The 15,861-nt window shown below is 35.5% G+C and overlaps 1 protein-coding gene across 3 annotated transcripts in view; it reads left to right on the top strand.

Annotated features, from left to right (window-relative positions):
- The window catches only part of RMDN2 (regulator of microtubule dynamics 2), a 68,764-nt gene that overhangs the window by 30,243 nt on the left and 22,660 nt on the right, over nt 1-15,861 (top strand). For all 3 annotated transcript variants that reach the window (XM_029232648.1, XM_029232647.1, XM_029232649.1), the window contains exons 4-7: nt 637-739; nt 4,695-4,755; nt 10,468-10,543; nt 11,435-11,512. In XM_029232648.1, coding sequence (XP_029088481.1) covers nt 637-739; nt 4,695-4,755; nt 10,468-10,543; nt 11,435-11,512 — 318 coding nt within the window. The remainder of the gene's footprint in view (nt 1-636; nt 740-4,694; nt 4,756-10,467; nt 10,544-11,434; nt 11,513-15,861) is intronic.

Genomic DNA, 15,861 nt, shown 5'->3' with positions numbered 1-15,861 from the left:
ACCAGTAATCGTTTTCCAGTGTTTAATGCTGGGCTGAATTGGGAAAGCTCATCCTTCCCACCACCACCAAAGGAAAAAAAAAACGGTGGGTTTTGCAATATCACAAAGATCAATAAATCTTTTTCTTTCCCATGAGAGATTTAAGTCTAACCTTTGAGGATTTAGCAACTCTAAACGCATTACCTAAAAGTTTTTAAATCCCCAGGATTGTATTTAGGTAATTTAGGTAAAAAATGTGACTCCTCTTTTGAATGTATGTAATCTCTGATAACTTACAGATATTATCTGAAATGCCCATTGAAGCATCATATTAATAATAGATAACTTAGAAAGGAAAACAAGGAGAGGATACTACAACCCAGAGAGAATTTATAAATTCTGACATCTATCAAGTTTCTCGTCTTTGTAGGTGTGGAGCTGGTGTCTGCATAATATTCATTGGTTTTAAGATCCAAATGTAACACTACATTACGTCACATTTTATAGCCATGAATATTTGAACTTAAAGTGTGATATGCACATGAATAGATACAGTCATTTCTAAGTACCAGTTTACCTAATTTTTTTAAAAGTTGCAGTGGAAAACAGTCTGGTCACGTTTCTGAGTTTATCTAATGTGCAGTTCTGTCTGTTCAGTTTAGAGATGAAATAGAGTTTATTTGGCGGTTTGCTCGTGCTTATGGAGACATGTATGAGCTATCTACAAATGCACAAGAAAAGAAGCATTATGCTAATATTGGTAAGTATTTTGTAAATATTAATTATCCTCAAGTAGTAATCATTATCTATAGTAAACCACTAATGAATTTTAATTAAAGCTAAATTATTTTACCTAAAACAAGTATGTTTAATCTATTTCAACATATCCTAGTACTCGTATAGTCTAAGGACAGAAAGGTTTGTTGTTTTTTTTTTTTTTTTGTGGTACGCGGGTCTCTCACTGTTGTGGCCTCTCCCGTTGTGGAGCACAGGTTCTGGACGCGCAGGCTCAGCGGCCATGACTCACAGGCCCAGCTGCTCCGCGGCATGTGGGATCTTCCCGGACCGGGGCACGAACCCGTGTCCCCTGCATCAGCAGGTGGACTCTCAACCACTGCGCCACCAGGGAGGCCCCCAGAAAGGTTTTTTTAGAATAAAAGTACATGTTCTTAAAAAATATTTGAGCATACTAGAACAGGCAACTGAAAAACTCAAATTCCAGCTTTTAAAGTTTATAAAATCACAGAAAGATGAGACATTAAGTGGTAATAATATGAGAAGTGATAATAGCAGTAGTCTTTCACCACAATTAAAATAACCCTCCTTACTCCCTGTAACGTAGAACTCCAGGTACCACAAAGAAATAACTACTCATACTTTAACGTTTTTATCAAAATTTATCTTGATAAAACAAGATTAGCCTTATTTTAAGGCTAATCTTGTTTAAGGCTTGTTTTAGCTAATTGTTTAAGCTGAGCAATGAGTCCATAGTTGTTCATTATACTGTCCTCTATTTTCCAAAGTAACAACAACAAAAGAAAAACAGCTAGAATGTGAAATTTGATATATATATAAACCTTGGCTCTCACTGAGTATCATACTCTTTCTTGCAAAAAACCCCCTAAGTTTCAGGATAGTAATTTGACATCAAAACTTCTTTAGTTTTTTTTTTTTTTTTTTTAAATTCCAAAGTCTTCCCTTTTCCAAGCTTTCCTTCTCTGAGATAGCATGAGGAAGAAACAGCAGAAGATAATGATACTGCCAATCTCCTTCCACTCTAGTTCCCTGTCATTTTTATTTCTACGAAGGAAATATTTCCAAGTTCCTTGAAATTACATTTCTTCCGCTTGTAGGTTTCTTTGCCAAGTGGCCTCTGTTCTTGAATTCTTAGTGGGAAGAGGATGGAAGGAATTCCCCTTCTTGTTCTTTACATATTCCTCATCAGCCTTGTGGGGCAGTTTTTCTGTAGCAATCCTTCTTGCAGACCATAAACAAAATGGAATTCTAGGGAAGAGATTTATTAACTTGAAGGGAAATAAAAATTTAGCCAAAGAGAACAAACTAACTTATTTTTATATCTACTGAGAAAGAGTATATCTATGTAAACTGTTCCAACATCCGTCAATATTAAATATATATTAAATAATGTAAAAATATATATTAAATGTATTTTTTTTCTTGAGCACCTCCCTGCCCTGGGCATTAAAGCTCCTCCTGTGTTAGAAGGTAGAAATATGATAGCAAAATAGACATGTTCTCAGACTGCAAGGAGCTCATGACTTTGTGGGGAAGATAGTATTACTAAAATAATCCTACATATAAAGAAACATACTGAAGTAAGTTGTTAGTAAAGAAGAATGTGGCATATTAAGAGAGGGTATAACAGAAAGGAGGATATGATGGCGGGGGTGAACGTTGATGCAGGGAACTCTTTCTTCTGGAAGTAAGTCTCACATAGTAAAATTACTTGGGATCTGTATTTTTAAATGGAGTGAGAGTTTAACTGAGTTAATGTATGAGATGGTGAAAATGGAGAAAGAAGCAGGCTGGAGGAAATCCAAATTCTCATACCCGAGTACAAGAAAGGAGCATGGATTGAGACAGGATATATTCAAAAAAGAGAAAAGTTTATAGTATCAAAGAAAAAACAGTGACCTCTCAGATGTGTTCATGCAGTTATAGAAATAAATTTAACAGAATTCCTATTTTTTTATCCAAGAAATATTTATGAGAAATTTTTATTTATTTATTCAAAATATTTATTCGAAATCACCATGTCTAGGAACAAAGTTAAAATGAGGGGTGAGGGAAGGAGAAAAGGAGGGACATGAATATGATCAAGACAGTGTTACACTAAGGAACTTACAGACAAGATCAATATGGAGACAGGCAATTGTAATTCAATGCACAGGTAGTAAGTGCCTGGCAAAGGTGATGGCAAAGAACACTGGAGCTGAGACACTGGAGACTGGAGTTGACGGGCATCGGCACCCAGTACAAGGGAGGAAGAGTGCTGTTATTGCTCATAACAGTATGTTTGAACTTGTATGCCGAGGGAAGACTGGATCACTGAAGAGTACAGAATTCTTTCCTAAACCTCTAACTGGGGTATACCATTATGCAGTACATCTGTGGATGTACTGTGATTGATCATACTCGTCTTCCAAATAAAATATGAATCTTATATCTAAAAGAACATCATTGTAATTTTCAGAATTAAATGACTGATACAAATGCCACAAACAGATCACAGAATACAATTTTGTAAGGGAGATAGCTTTCCTTTCAGGCTGAAGCTGCATAAATGAGGCTGCAAAACCAATCTGTGTAGTACCCAGCTCCCTTATATTCTCAGAGCGATGGAATCACCTCTATGTTAAGCTTGTGGCAGTGCCCTAAAAGCTATTTTTGTTCATTTGGCAATGTAGGGAAAATGTTGATTTAGTTTTTAAAGTCTGTACATTTAAAAGTATTTATGTTTTTCGATCATTCATTACCAAATTACTAACTCTTTTAATATATGTCCACAATGTACTATCAGTTATTATTTTAAAATACTTCCTTTTAGTTTTTTTCCAGTTTATATAGATTTCTATACAGGGTAGTTCTCTTAATGGACAGAGCTATAAAGTACCACCTTAGCAAATTAACAAATAGGAGAATGATTTTAGAATAAAATATCTTTATTTATAAAAATTACCTAAACTAGTTATTTAGAAGAGCATTTTGTATTGGATAGTCTCTTCAAGCAAAAAAAAAAAAAAATTAAAGCAGGGAAAAGGAGATGGTATAAAATAAAACAACCACTTTTTGAGAAAGATTTTCAGAATGTGGTTTAGACCAGCGGTCCCCACCCTTTTTGGCACCAGGGACCGGTTTCGTGGAAGACAGTTTTTCCCCCGGGGAGGGGGGGGTGGTGGGGAGCGACGGGGAGCAGCAGATGAAGCATTGCCCACTCGCCCGCGGCTCACCTCCTGCTGTGTGGTCTGGTTCCTAACAGACTGCGGACCAGTACCGGTCCACTGCCCTGGGTTAGACAAACCTCTATCCAAAAATTAATGGGTTATTAAAAGTTATTCTAAAACTAAGTAAAATTATTTAGGGGAATTATTTATTTACTTAGCCTGCTCATTATTGTGAAAGATTAGACAAGAGCTCTGGGACATCTTCCCTTACCCCTTTAGATAGATTAGATGGAGTTGCTCTCTCCATTCTCTGTTATAGTCTCTTTTTTACCTTGTATTTATTTTTTGCACATAATTCGTTTGTTTATATACCTACTGCCTACTGAAATGTGAATCCTTGGAAGTCAAGAACTGTGTCTTATTTGACTTTTTATTCCCAGAGGCTCACATAATATGATACTTAGAAAGCACTCAGTAAATGTTGGTTGAGTTAATTACAAAACAATTTCTATTAACACTTCTAAATAATGATTGAATGACTTCCCTTGCACTTGGTTAAATCACTTAACCCAGTGAGTCTCAAACTTGAGCATACATCAGAATCACTAGAGGCTAGTTAACACAGATTGCTGACTCTCAGAGTTTATGATCAAGTCCCTCATGTGGTCCAAAATTTGCTTTTGTAACAAGATTCCAGGTGATGGCTTCTGGTCTTGGGACCATACTTTGGGAACTACTGGCTTAAATTCAATAATTTACCTCCCACCAACTCAGATGAAGGTAATAAGTGTAAGTGCATTTATCTTTCAGGAAAGACATTAGGTGAAAAAGCTATTACTAGAGCACCCATGAATGGACATTGTCATCTATGGTAAGTACATAGAATTTATGCAGCCTTTAAAAAATTCTAATATGCCTCTTTATAAATTGCAATGGATTTTTAAAATATTATTGACCCACTTAACGTGTCACATTCACTAAAAAGAATATTTAGTATATAGCACAGTGACTGTTCTTTTTCTGTTTATTCTCATGTATTTTTCAGTATATATATTTTAAATATATTTAAGATAAACTTTCATTGAAGATTCATAACTGAATCCACCAAGTCCAATAACTGTGCACATGATAAATTTAATTAAATCTAATTTCATATAACATTTTGTTTGAAAACAAATACTAAAGTGATGCCACATTTCTAAATGAAACGCAGAGAGAAGAATAAAAGCACATCAGCCATTATACCTTGATGAGTAAAGGTATACAAATTCCACAAGTCAAAGGAAAGCCATTTCTAATATAAGAAAGCTCAAACAAAGGAAATCTAATTAGTTGGATGGGTATAGGTGGATATCCTTGGGACAAAAAAATTTATTCTTGAGTATGTTTTGTTTTGGATCCTTTGTATATTTACAATTATAAAACAGAAATAAGAAAAATATTGCTTTTAATTAACACTTCATTTTACTCATAGTTGTATTTCTATAGCATTTCTTAGTTTCTTAGTTATTTTTTCTCCCCAGTAATATTGGTACTTTAGGTGCTAGGAAGACATAGTCATAAATTTATTTTTGACCCTTCTCTCAGACCTAGATTGTCAGAAATCCACCCCTCTTTGGGATTATTTTATTCTTCTGGGATAGTCTTAGGCAAATCTCTCTCAAAATGACTTCTTTTCTGCAGGTCCACATTTATCCTCCAGGAAATTCATTTTTGCCCCACCAACTCAAAAGTGCAAACGATTTTTCCAAAGCAGACCTGTTCCTTTACACTGCCACCAGCAGGGGGAGCACCACTCACACACTCTCATCCTGAAACTTCCCTGGGCAGGAATCAGATAACATTTTTTATGTCCCCCAAACTCTAAAGGACATGCCAAAATAAGAATAGGTCTTTTGAAGCTGCCATCACTTAAAATGAGAAACAAGGCTACCCTCTTCCATCTCGCATGAGAAGGTGGGAGGTGGAACCCAAGTACCCTAGTAGTTCTATTCGCAGAAATCCCCCTTCCAGGTCTCTCTCTGCTTCAGCGAACTCTTTGCCTTCTCTTATATAGTCTGGAGATGGGTGAAGGGCTAAACCTGGCAGAACCTGTGAATCATTTCACTAATATGTCATGCATGGTTAGTAGAGTGTCTTGCTTTAGGAGCCAGAGTATACCTAATAAAGTATTGTTCTGTGCCCTAGTGCCTCTGCCACAACTCTAGGAGAAAGGTAATTTTGCAAGTAACATCCTGGTAGATATCTTTAAGGTCGTTTCTCCAGTATGTAAGCGTCTTGGCTATTATTTCTATAGCCAGCTTTACCTTCCTCACCTAATTTGCATAATACTGATAATAATAAATTAATGTGTTAAAGTACTTCTGTCCTTCCATTTTTAGTATAACTGTAATGAATTTATACTGATCAAGCTACACTTGCTTCATCTCTTTCGATAATGGAGATGTTTGGGTGTTGGTTAGCCAGATTTGGACACAGAAAGAACACCAAAGCCCTACTCTTAACTCTGAGCCTCCCCCTCCTCTTCCTGTGCTGTCCTCTTCCTTCTCCCATACAAACTTCTGCATCCATGGAGAATCACATTAAAAATGTACATTTGATGTTAACCCTCAATTTGAGGACACTTATCAGTGTGAACCTCCAAATTTCCATAAAGGAACAATGTTGAATCTTCTCTGAAGACTTCATAAGCACCTTAAACTTACCTTGTGAGGACAGATTATGCTTAACTCTTACTCAGTGGGTTTCCCAGCCTGTCTTCCACTAATCTGACCACTTCTCTTTTGTTCATCTTTTTTCACATTTTGTTGTGTACTAATTGCCTTGTTTATAACTGTGGGATTTAACCCCGAGGGTGAATCTTATTCACAGACACACACAGAGTACTGATCCAATTGTGTTTCACATGATTTTTTATTCAGTTTTTAATTAAAAAACAATTAAAGTCTGATCAGTTGCTAAAATTTAATAAATTCAAATGTCAATTTTTAAAATTTATTTCATTGAAGTATAGTTGATTTACAACGTTGTATTAATTTCTGTTGTACAGCAATGTGATTTTATCTTAATTCATAAAATATATTATGATGTACCTACTGAATACAAGAATTCTCATTCAATTAAATACAGTAGTAGAGGTTTAGGGTGATGAAAAAAGAGAAATTAAGACTTTGGCTTGAGAAGCAATGTGTGAAATTTAGATTAACTGATTCTATAATTAATTGTAATAAAATGTCATGAAAATGTCTTATCCTGCTGGAATTTTTTTCAGTACGTTACGACTTTTTCTCATTCGTTCAGCATAAATGACAAGACATGGCCTCTAGGCCAAATGCAGCTGCCTGCTTTTGTAAATAAAGTTTTATTGGAGCACAGCCACACCTGTGCATTTGTACATAGCAATGAAGTTGAGCAGTTGTAACAGAGACTCTCTGATCCCACAACCTTAAATGTTTCCTACCTGGCCCTGCAGCGAAAGTTTGCTGACCCATAGTTTACAGGGTTCTGTGATGGTTTATAAGCCTTCAGTTTGAAATAAAAGATGCAATCATTAGAAATAATTATCATAAAGGGTTGATATGGAGGGAATAATTGAAAAACAAATATTATTTTAAAGACTTGTTTTTCATCATCATCTTTTCCAAAATGAAATTGCTCTGTAACTTTCAGGCTACATAAGCTTTCTATATAATTCTGTCGTTTTTGTTGTACCAGCCTAAAATACTTCTAGAATCAAGAGAGCAGAATCACCAATGGATTTGCAGTTTATTAGCCAAATAGGCCTGACCTTAATTATAAATAATGTCTTACATATTTGTTGTGCTCTACTGTTCACATATTATATCCCCATGCCTTCTAGCATGTGATTCACAGAACAACCTGTTTCCATTTTATAGAAAGCAAGGCCGTCTGTGTGTGTGGTGCAGTGTATGTGTGTCTGGTGTGGTGTTGTGATTAGTAACCAAGGGTCATACAATAAGTGGAAAAACAAAAACCAGATCTTATATTTGTATGTACTCAGTATTTCATCTATTATTTACTCTTCCTCTGCTTTTTCACAGTATAAATAACATTGGTGCTAAATCAAAAATGCTACTGGGAAACTAATGGAGTTGTTTTAGTAGTTGTTTACTAGTTGTTGAGACAGGGATGTTTGTCAGTTATTAAAATATTCACTATAGATGCAAAGAAAATACAGAATTTTTGTCAACACACAGTTAGAACAACCTCTAGATGGAGGTAATAGACCATATTGTGTGTTAATTTTCTTCATAGTTCCCATCAACCTGAGAGTTTACAAAATAAAATTTTAAATTACATTTTCCAAGATAAACAGTGTGGAAAACAACACGTACATGCAGATATAGGTGGAATTGATTGCCAGAAAAGAAATGATGATCCTTTGAGGAAAAGTGGTTCAGGTAAACTTTGAATTTATGACATGTAGGAAGATAAATAATACTTTAGACTTGAAAGAAGCAGACTTCAAAATGATTATGAAAAACATAAGACTCTGGTGACAGATTATTTATAAGGGAAAATGTACATATTTCATATAATGGTTTTCTTAAGTCACGTTTTTTTCTTTTTCTTCACTCAGAGTAACTGGGAAAGAACATGCTGAGAGAGCTCTGTAAAAGCTAGAGATGTGCATAAGTTGTTCTGATTTTCAAAAAATAGAAGATTGATTCCACCACTATAGATCAGTGAACATAGAATCTTTTCCTTTGATTACAGCACAAATAGTTGGGTTTTCTGTGAGTGATGAAGTTCAAGCAGACTCAACAGATTTTTCTAAAAATGTGAGATGATCTGTTTTTTCTTTGCTAGTAGATAGAGTAGGGAAATTGAGCTAATATATCTGGATTTAAGGAAGGCTTTAAGGCAAGTTCACTCATAATATTCTTGGGGACAAGATGTTAAAATATGGGTAAGGTTCTTTGTTACCCGTGCTGGCAGAAGGGTTTGAGCCTCAATCATTCAAAAGAATAACTGTTGACAATATCATGATTCTAGAGTTCCGGGTCTAGATCTTAGACACTAGTGTGTTCAGTAATTTTTTTCAGTGGGTGAAGATGTGGAAGGTATGATTATAAATGTTGCAAGTGATGCAAAATTAGGAAGAACAGAGTGTATGATGGATGACAATAGTAATTAAAAGATTTTCACATGTTGAAAGAGATACTGAACAAGGTGAATTAAGAGGGATAAATATGGAAGGGGGGATGGAGAGGAAAATGTCAAAATTTGAGGACGTGAGGGAAAAACAGATGGAAATTAGAATGAAGCATGGAGTTTAGTTAACAATAATATATTAATATTGGTTCATTTTGAAAATTTTCAATATTGTATATCAATATTAGTACAGTTGTGATAAATGTATTATAGTAATTTAAGATAGTATTTAAGATAGTAATTTAAGTAGTATCTCCTTACCTAGGTAAGTTCTCAGATCATAATAGGTTACTTTTGTCATAACTCTTGCTTCTACTGTTAGGAGATTATTGATTTTCTAATGAAAATTAAGAGGTCAAAAAAACTTATAACTGAAAAGTGGCCATTTTATTGGTTGTGCATAAGTTGTGTGAATTATGTGATCTTTTGTGTTCAGGAATGGTCTAACTGTTCCAAATTAAGAAAATTGTTCACTTCAATTTTTTATTTGAAAGTTATGTGTATCCACAGAAACAATCAAGATAAATAACACCCAAAATTACATTTTTCATTTCAGTTATGACAGTGCAAGTGAAAATTAAGGCCTACTTTTGAATTATTTAGGTAAATGAATATTTTGCCTCAGACAGAAACACTCTGAATACTTTTGCACAGACAGAAACAGTCTGAATGTAAAAAGTAATATGTGCCCAATTTTTAGAGGAAGCAAGTTGCTGAACAAGTATTGTGCCCAATTTTTAGAGGAAGCAAGTTGCTGAACAAATATTGTACATAATTTATAGTCAACTATTTATGTAAATTTTATATTCCCAAGGGAAAAAAAGTAAAGAATCCATGGGATGCACTCTTCTAGTAATGAATGCAGTGTTTCCAAGGAAGGATTGAAGGACATGGGGAATTTTTGAAAAAACATATTCTAAAATTACCTTTGATATTAGTATTTGTTTTTAGTCATGATATTTATTTTAATTTTCAAATGACATTAAGGAGGCCTTGAACTTTTTATTTTTACGAAAGAGAAGCAGGAATCTGTTGACACAATGTATTTTTCAGTTTAATACTTATGTGAATAGACTTTTCTGAGGGTCTCTTTGTGACTCTGATGTTGATGAAGGTGATGGCAGCAGCTAATCTTTCTTGGAACTCACTCCAGGCCAGACACTATTGTAAGCGATTACGTTTTAGATATTTTACCCTCATAGCACACATATGAGATAGATGGTGTTAGTATCCCCAGGTATAGCTGAGGAAACTGGCCTCATGTTAATGTCAAACATTGGTTATTTATTCATCTATATGAATACTTTTGTTAAATATTAATGAATGGTTTAGAGATTTTTTTTTAATGTTAAATTTCATGGTATTTGATTAAAAGTTTACACAATGTCACTGTTTTTATCCTTTTCAGGTATGCGGTTTTGTGTGGCTATGTATCTGAGTTTGAGGGCTTACAAAACAAAATTAACTATGGATATCGCTTCAAGGTATTTCTTGATATTAAAAATGTTTTACTGTAGCTGTATGTTCCATTCACAAGTATAAATCAAATTATTCAATAGACTTATCTCTAGGAATTTATCTTTTTTACTTAAATGAAATGACAGTCTTTAAATAGTACTGTGCCAAAAAAGAAACAAACTCTTTGGGTGATTAAGGATTATTATTATTATTATAGATCCTGAAGGAAGTCACATAGTAGATGAGTATTATTTTTTTTAAGGTAGAGGCTTAGCCTTTTAGTCATGAGCACACCAACATCATAAACATGGCTGGCACTAATTAGTTAACATTTAATACATATTGATTTGCTGGTAGGAGTAGAATTCAATCTAGGGCTTAAATTTGCCATGATAGAGGAATAAAATAAGTAATGCACATACTCATTATTTATCATGTGCCTGTAGTTGTAATCGTTCAGTAAATAACCCCTCGGGGTCAATAATTTTAGGAATGGGCAGAGAGTTCTTTGTTTTCCAGCTCCCTATAACCATTTGACAATGTCAGGGGAGTAGATTCTTCTATCACCTAGTTCTGCTATTCTTTTCTCCATTATACCCACATCAGATGACATTTGTAAGTTTGCCTCTCAATCAATAAGTATTAGGTAGGCAAGTCATGGGCAGACAAAAATGTGACTTGGATGTTTTCTATTTTTAAGGTGACGTTTTCTGTAGCCTTATTTAATCATAATCACAGTTCTGGTTCTAGTTGTGAGCATTTTGATGATTGAGTTACTGAGAAGCTTAATTGTATTAATAATAAAGATTGAGGAGGGAGACAAAACAACATTATAAAGTCCCTTTGAATTTACTAGGCAGAGTTCTACTCAACACCACCTGAAACTTGGGAGATATTTCTTTTGGATTTTCTTTCAGGAGCATCTAGATAAAGCAATCGAATTTTTACCTGAGGAACCCTTTTTATATTACCTCAAGGGAAGATACTGTTACACTGTAAGTTGAAAGCTTTTATCTGTAAAGCTTATTTGAATATATTCTGATTATATGATATATTTTCAGTGACTTATTCTTTTATTGTTTTACCTAGTGCCTACTATAGAGAAAATGATGAAATCAGTACATATATATACATGAGTACATATACAGTACATATATATACATGAGTTTATAAATTTATATATTTTATAATTATATATTGAATTACACACAATATATGATTTTATAAATGCATGTATTTTTTTCGTTACTGCCTTTCCATTTCCCCTTGCGGCAGTCACACTGTTTCCCTTTAAATGTGCTTTTTCTCAGATGGTGATCAGCCACCAGTACCCATGCCCCCTGTATTGGTGCACTGCTCTGTTTTGTGGGAGAACTTTTTTCCTTTATCAGAGTTTATTAAGCATAAATTATGTGCTCGCTGTCCTTTTCTTCAAGAAACTTTATTTAGAAGGGAACATAAGACATATAGAAATAAAGGCAGCTGGTGAGTCTAAGACCCAATGTGTTAAATGACACCTGTTTATGGAAAGTTAACAGAATGTGAAAATATATCATAACAGCTACATTAAAAAATTATCCTGAAGAGAACTGCTCTTTCTGAATAAGAAAATTGGGATAGGCAAAATAGGAAGCTTTTTAATTGTGGCTTGTAGAGGATTAGGGACGAAGCAGGAGGTTTGCTTTTACTGAACACCTGCTATATATGTCAGATGTGCATTTTATATTTCTTATCCCATTTCATCCTTTTAACAACCCTGTAAGCAGTTTTTATTATGCCAGTTTTAAATATTAAGAATCTGAGTCTTCATGAAGTTAAGGGACTTCCCTAAGATTTAAAAACCATTGACCCAACCTCATGAGTCTGGAACTTGAATGTACACTATACAGTTAGGCTTAAAAAGCCCAAGAAGGAAATTTAAATTCCAAATGGAACCTGATCTTCATGCCATAGACAAATGGTAGAAGGTAATACTAATCCTTCCTGGAGGATTGTGCTATCACACACAAGCCTTAGAACATTCTTGCAGAGTTGAGCTCACAGTGAAAAATAATAGAATATATACAAAGAAACAAGCCATCATAGATGACAGTCAAAAGAAACAAAAAAAGAGAACAGAAGTAGATCTGAAAGGACTTCAGATTTTGGAAACATGGAATACAGAATATTAAACAGCTACCTACATAATGTGTTTTTAAAACTAAAATGAATTAGGGGAAAAATGGGTGAGGAGCATGAGACTACAAAAATGACCAGGTAGATTTCAAACAATGGAAAAATTTTTGATATAAAAAGTATATTATTTGTCATTAAAAGAAAACTCAATGGAAAGATTTGGTAGTAGATAGGCCCCACTAAAGAGAAAATTAACAAACTTTAAGACAAATCTGAAAATGTTGCCTGGAAGCAGCACAGAGGAACAAAGAGATAGAAAATATGAAGGAGAGATAAAAAGACATGGAAGGGAAGTAAGGATACCACGTAGTGGTGAATTTTTATCTCCTTCTTTTGGTAATTAATAGAACAAAAGACAAAAAAAAGCATGTAAAAAAAGTATGTAAAACATTGATTGGAGCCTTACATTTAATAACCTTGATCTAATAAACATAGATGAAAATATGTATCTAGCCATTAGAGGATACACATTTTCAAGCATATGTTGAATGTTTACAAAACTGACCATATATGAGGTCATGAAGCAAGTCTTAGTAAATTTCAAAGAATTGATATCCTGTAGGTTTTCTGATAAAGCAATTGTAATAGAAATTCAGAAACAAAACAGCTTAAAAACCATAAATCTTGAATTAGAAATAATAGGACATGACAATAAAATAAGATGCCATTTTATACCTACTCATTTGATAAAATTTTAAATTATCAGCATGAGATGTAAAAATATGGAGCAACAGGAATTCTTACATTGTTGTGGGAACACAAATCAGCACAACCATCTCGGAAACAATTGGGTATTATCTCTGAAATTTGATTGTCTACCATATGACAATGGTGCCTACCCTAGAGAAACTCTTGCAAATGTGCTTTAGAAGGCATGTACAAGAATGCCTTTAGCAGTCTTGTTTCTAAGAGCAAAAAATGGAAAAGTCCCAAATATCCACTGAAAAAAGAGTGGATGGCTGAACCAAGATGGTGGAGTAGAAGGACGTGCTCTCACTCCCTCTTGTGAGAACACCAGAATCACAACTAGCTGCTGGACAATGATCGACAGGAAGACACTGGAACTCACCAGAAAAGATACCCCACATCCAAAGACAAAGGAGAAGCCACAATGAGAATGTATGAGGGGTGCAATCACAGTAAAATCAAATCCCATAACTGCTGGGTGGGTGACTCAGAGACTGGAGAACACTTATACCACAGAAGTCCACCCACTGGAGTTAAGGTTCTGAGCCCCACGTCAGGCTTCCCAACCTGGGGGTCCAGCAATGAGAGGAGGAATTCCTAGAGAATCAGACTTTGAAGGCTAGTGGGATTTGATTGCAGGACTTCAACAGGACTGGGGGAAACAGAGACTCCACTCTTGGAGGGCACACACAAACAGTGTGCGCATCAGGACCCAGGGGAAGGAGCAGTGACCCCAGGGGAGACTGAACCAGACCTACCTGCTAGTGTTGGAGGGTCTCCTGCAGAGGCGGGGTGGTGGTGGTGGCTGTGGCTCACCGTGGGGACAAGGACACTGGCAGCAGAAGTTCTGAGAAGTACTCCTTGGCATGAGCCCTCCCAGAGTCTGCCATTAGCCCCACCAAACAGCCCAGGTAGGCTCCAATGTTGGGTTGCCTCAGGCCAAACAACCAAGTGGGAGGGAACCCAACCCCACCCAGCAGCAGTCAAGCTTATTAAAGTTTTACTGAGCTCTGCCCACCAGAGAAACAGTCAGCTCTACCCACCAGCAGTCCCTCCCATCAGGAAACTTGCACAAGCCTCTTAGATAGCCTCATCCACCAGAGGACAGACAGCAGAAGCAAGAAGAACTACAATCCTGCAGCCTGTGAGAAAAAACTACACTCACAGAAAGACAGACAAGATGAAAAGGCAGAGGGCTAGGTACCAGATGAAGGAACAAGATAAAACCCCAGAAAACAAACTAAATGAAGTGGAGATAGGCAACCTTCCAGAAAAATAATTCAGAATAATGATAGTGAAGGTGATCCAGGACCCCGGAAAAAGAATGGAGGCAAAGGTTGAGAAGATGCAAGAAATGTTTAACACAGACCTAGAAGAATTAAAGAACAAACAAACAGAGATGAGCAATACAATAACTGAAATGAAAACTACACTAGAAGGAATCAATGGCAGAATAACTGAGGCAGAAGAACGGATAAGTGACCTGGAAGACAGGATGGTGGAATTCACTGCTGCGGAACAGAATAAAGAAAAAAGAATGAAAAGAAATGAAGGCAGCCTAAGAAATCTCTGGAACAACATTAAATGCAACAACATTCGCACTATAGGGGTCCCAGAAGGAGAGGAGAGAGAGAAAGGACCAGAGAAAATATTTGAAGAGATTATAGTCAAAAACTTCCCTAATAAGGGAAAGGAAATAGCCGCCCAAGGCCAGGAAGCACAGAGAGTCCCATACAGGATAAACCCAGGGAGAAACACGACGAGACACATAGTAATCAAATTGGCAAAAATTAAAGACAAAAATTATTGAAAGCAGCAAGGGAAAAACAACAAATAACATACAAGGAAACTCCCATAAGGTTAACAGCTGATTTCTCAGCAGAAACTCTACAAGCCAGAAGGGAGTGGCATGATATACTTAAAGTGATGAAAGGGAAGAACCTACAATCAAAATTACTCTACCCGGCAAGGATCTCATTCAGATTCAAGGGAGAAATCAAAAGCTTTACAGACAAGCAAAAGCTAAGAGAATTCAGCACCACCAAACCAGCTCTACAACAAATGCTAAAGGAACTTCTCTAAGTGGGAAACACAGTCTAAAATAGACTTTAAAATAAAGAATGTTACAAGAGACAAGGAAGGACACTACATAATGATCAAGGGATCAATCCAAGAAGAAGATATAATAATTATAAATATATATGCACCCAACATAGGAGCACCTCAATACATAAGGCAACTGCTAACAGCTATAAAGAGGAAATCGACAGTAACACAATAATAGTGGGGGACTTTAACACCTCATTTACACCAATGGACAGATCATCCAAAATGAAAATAAATAAGGAAACAGAAGCTTTAAATGACACAATAGACCAGATAGGTTTAATTGATATTTATAGGACATTCCATACAAAAACAGCAGATTACACTCTTCTCAAGTGTACACGGAACATTCTCCAGGATAGATCACATCTTGGGT

This window comes from Monodon monoceros, unplaced genomic scaffold (assembly GCF_005190385.1).
Source record: "Monodon monoceros isolate NGI ecotype Baffin Bay Population unplaced genomic scaffold, NGI_Narwhal_1 Super_Scaffold_19, whole genome shotgun sequence".
Classification (NCBI taxonomy): Eukaryota; Metazoa; Chordata; class Mammalia; order Artiodactyla; family Monodontidae; genus Monodon; species Monodon monoceros.
This window is presented reverse-complemented; position numbering and strand designations above follow the sequence as displayed.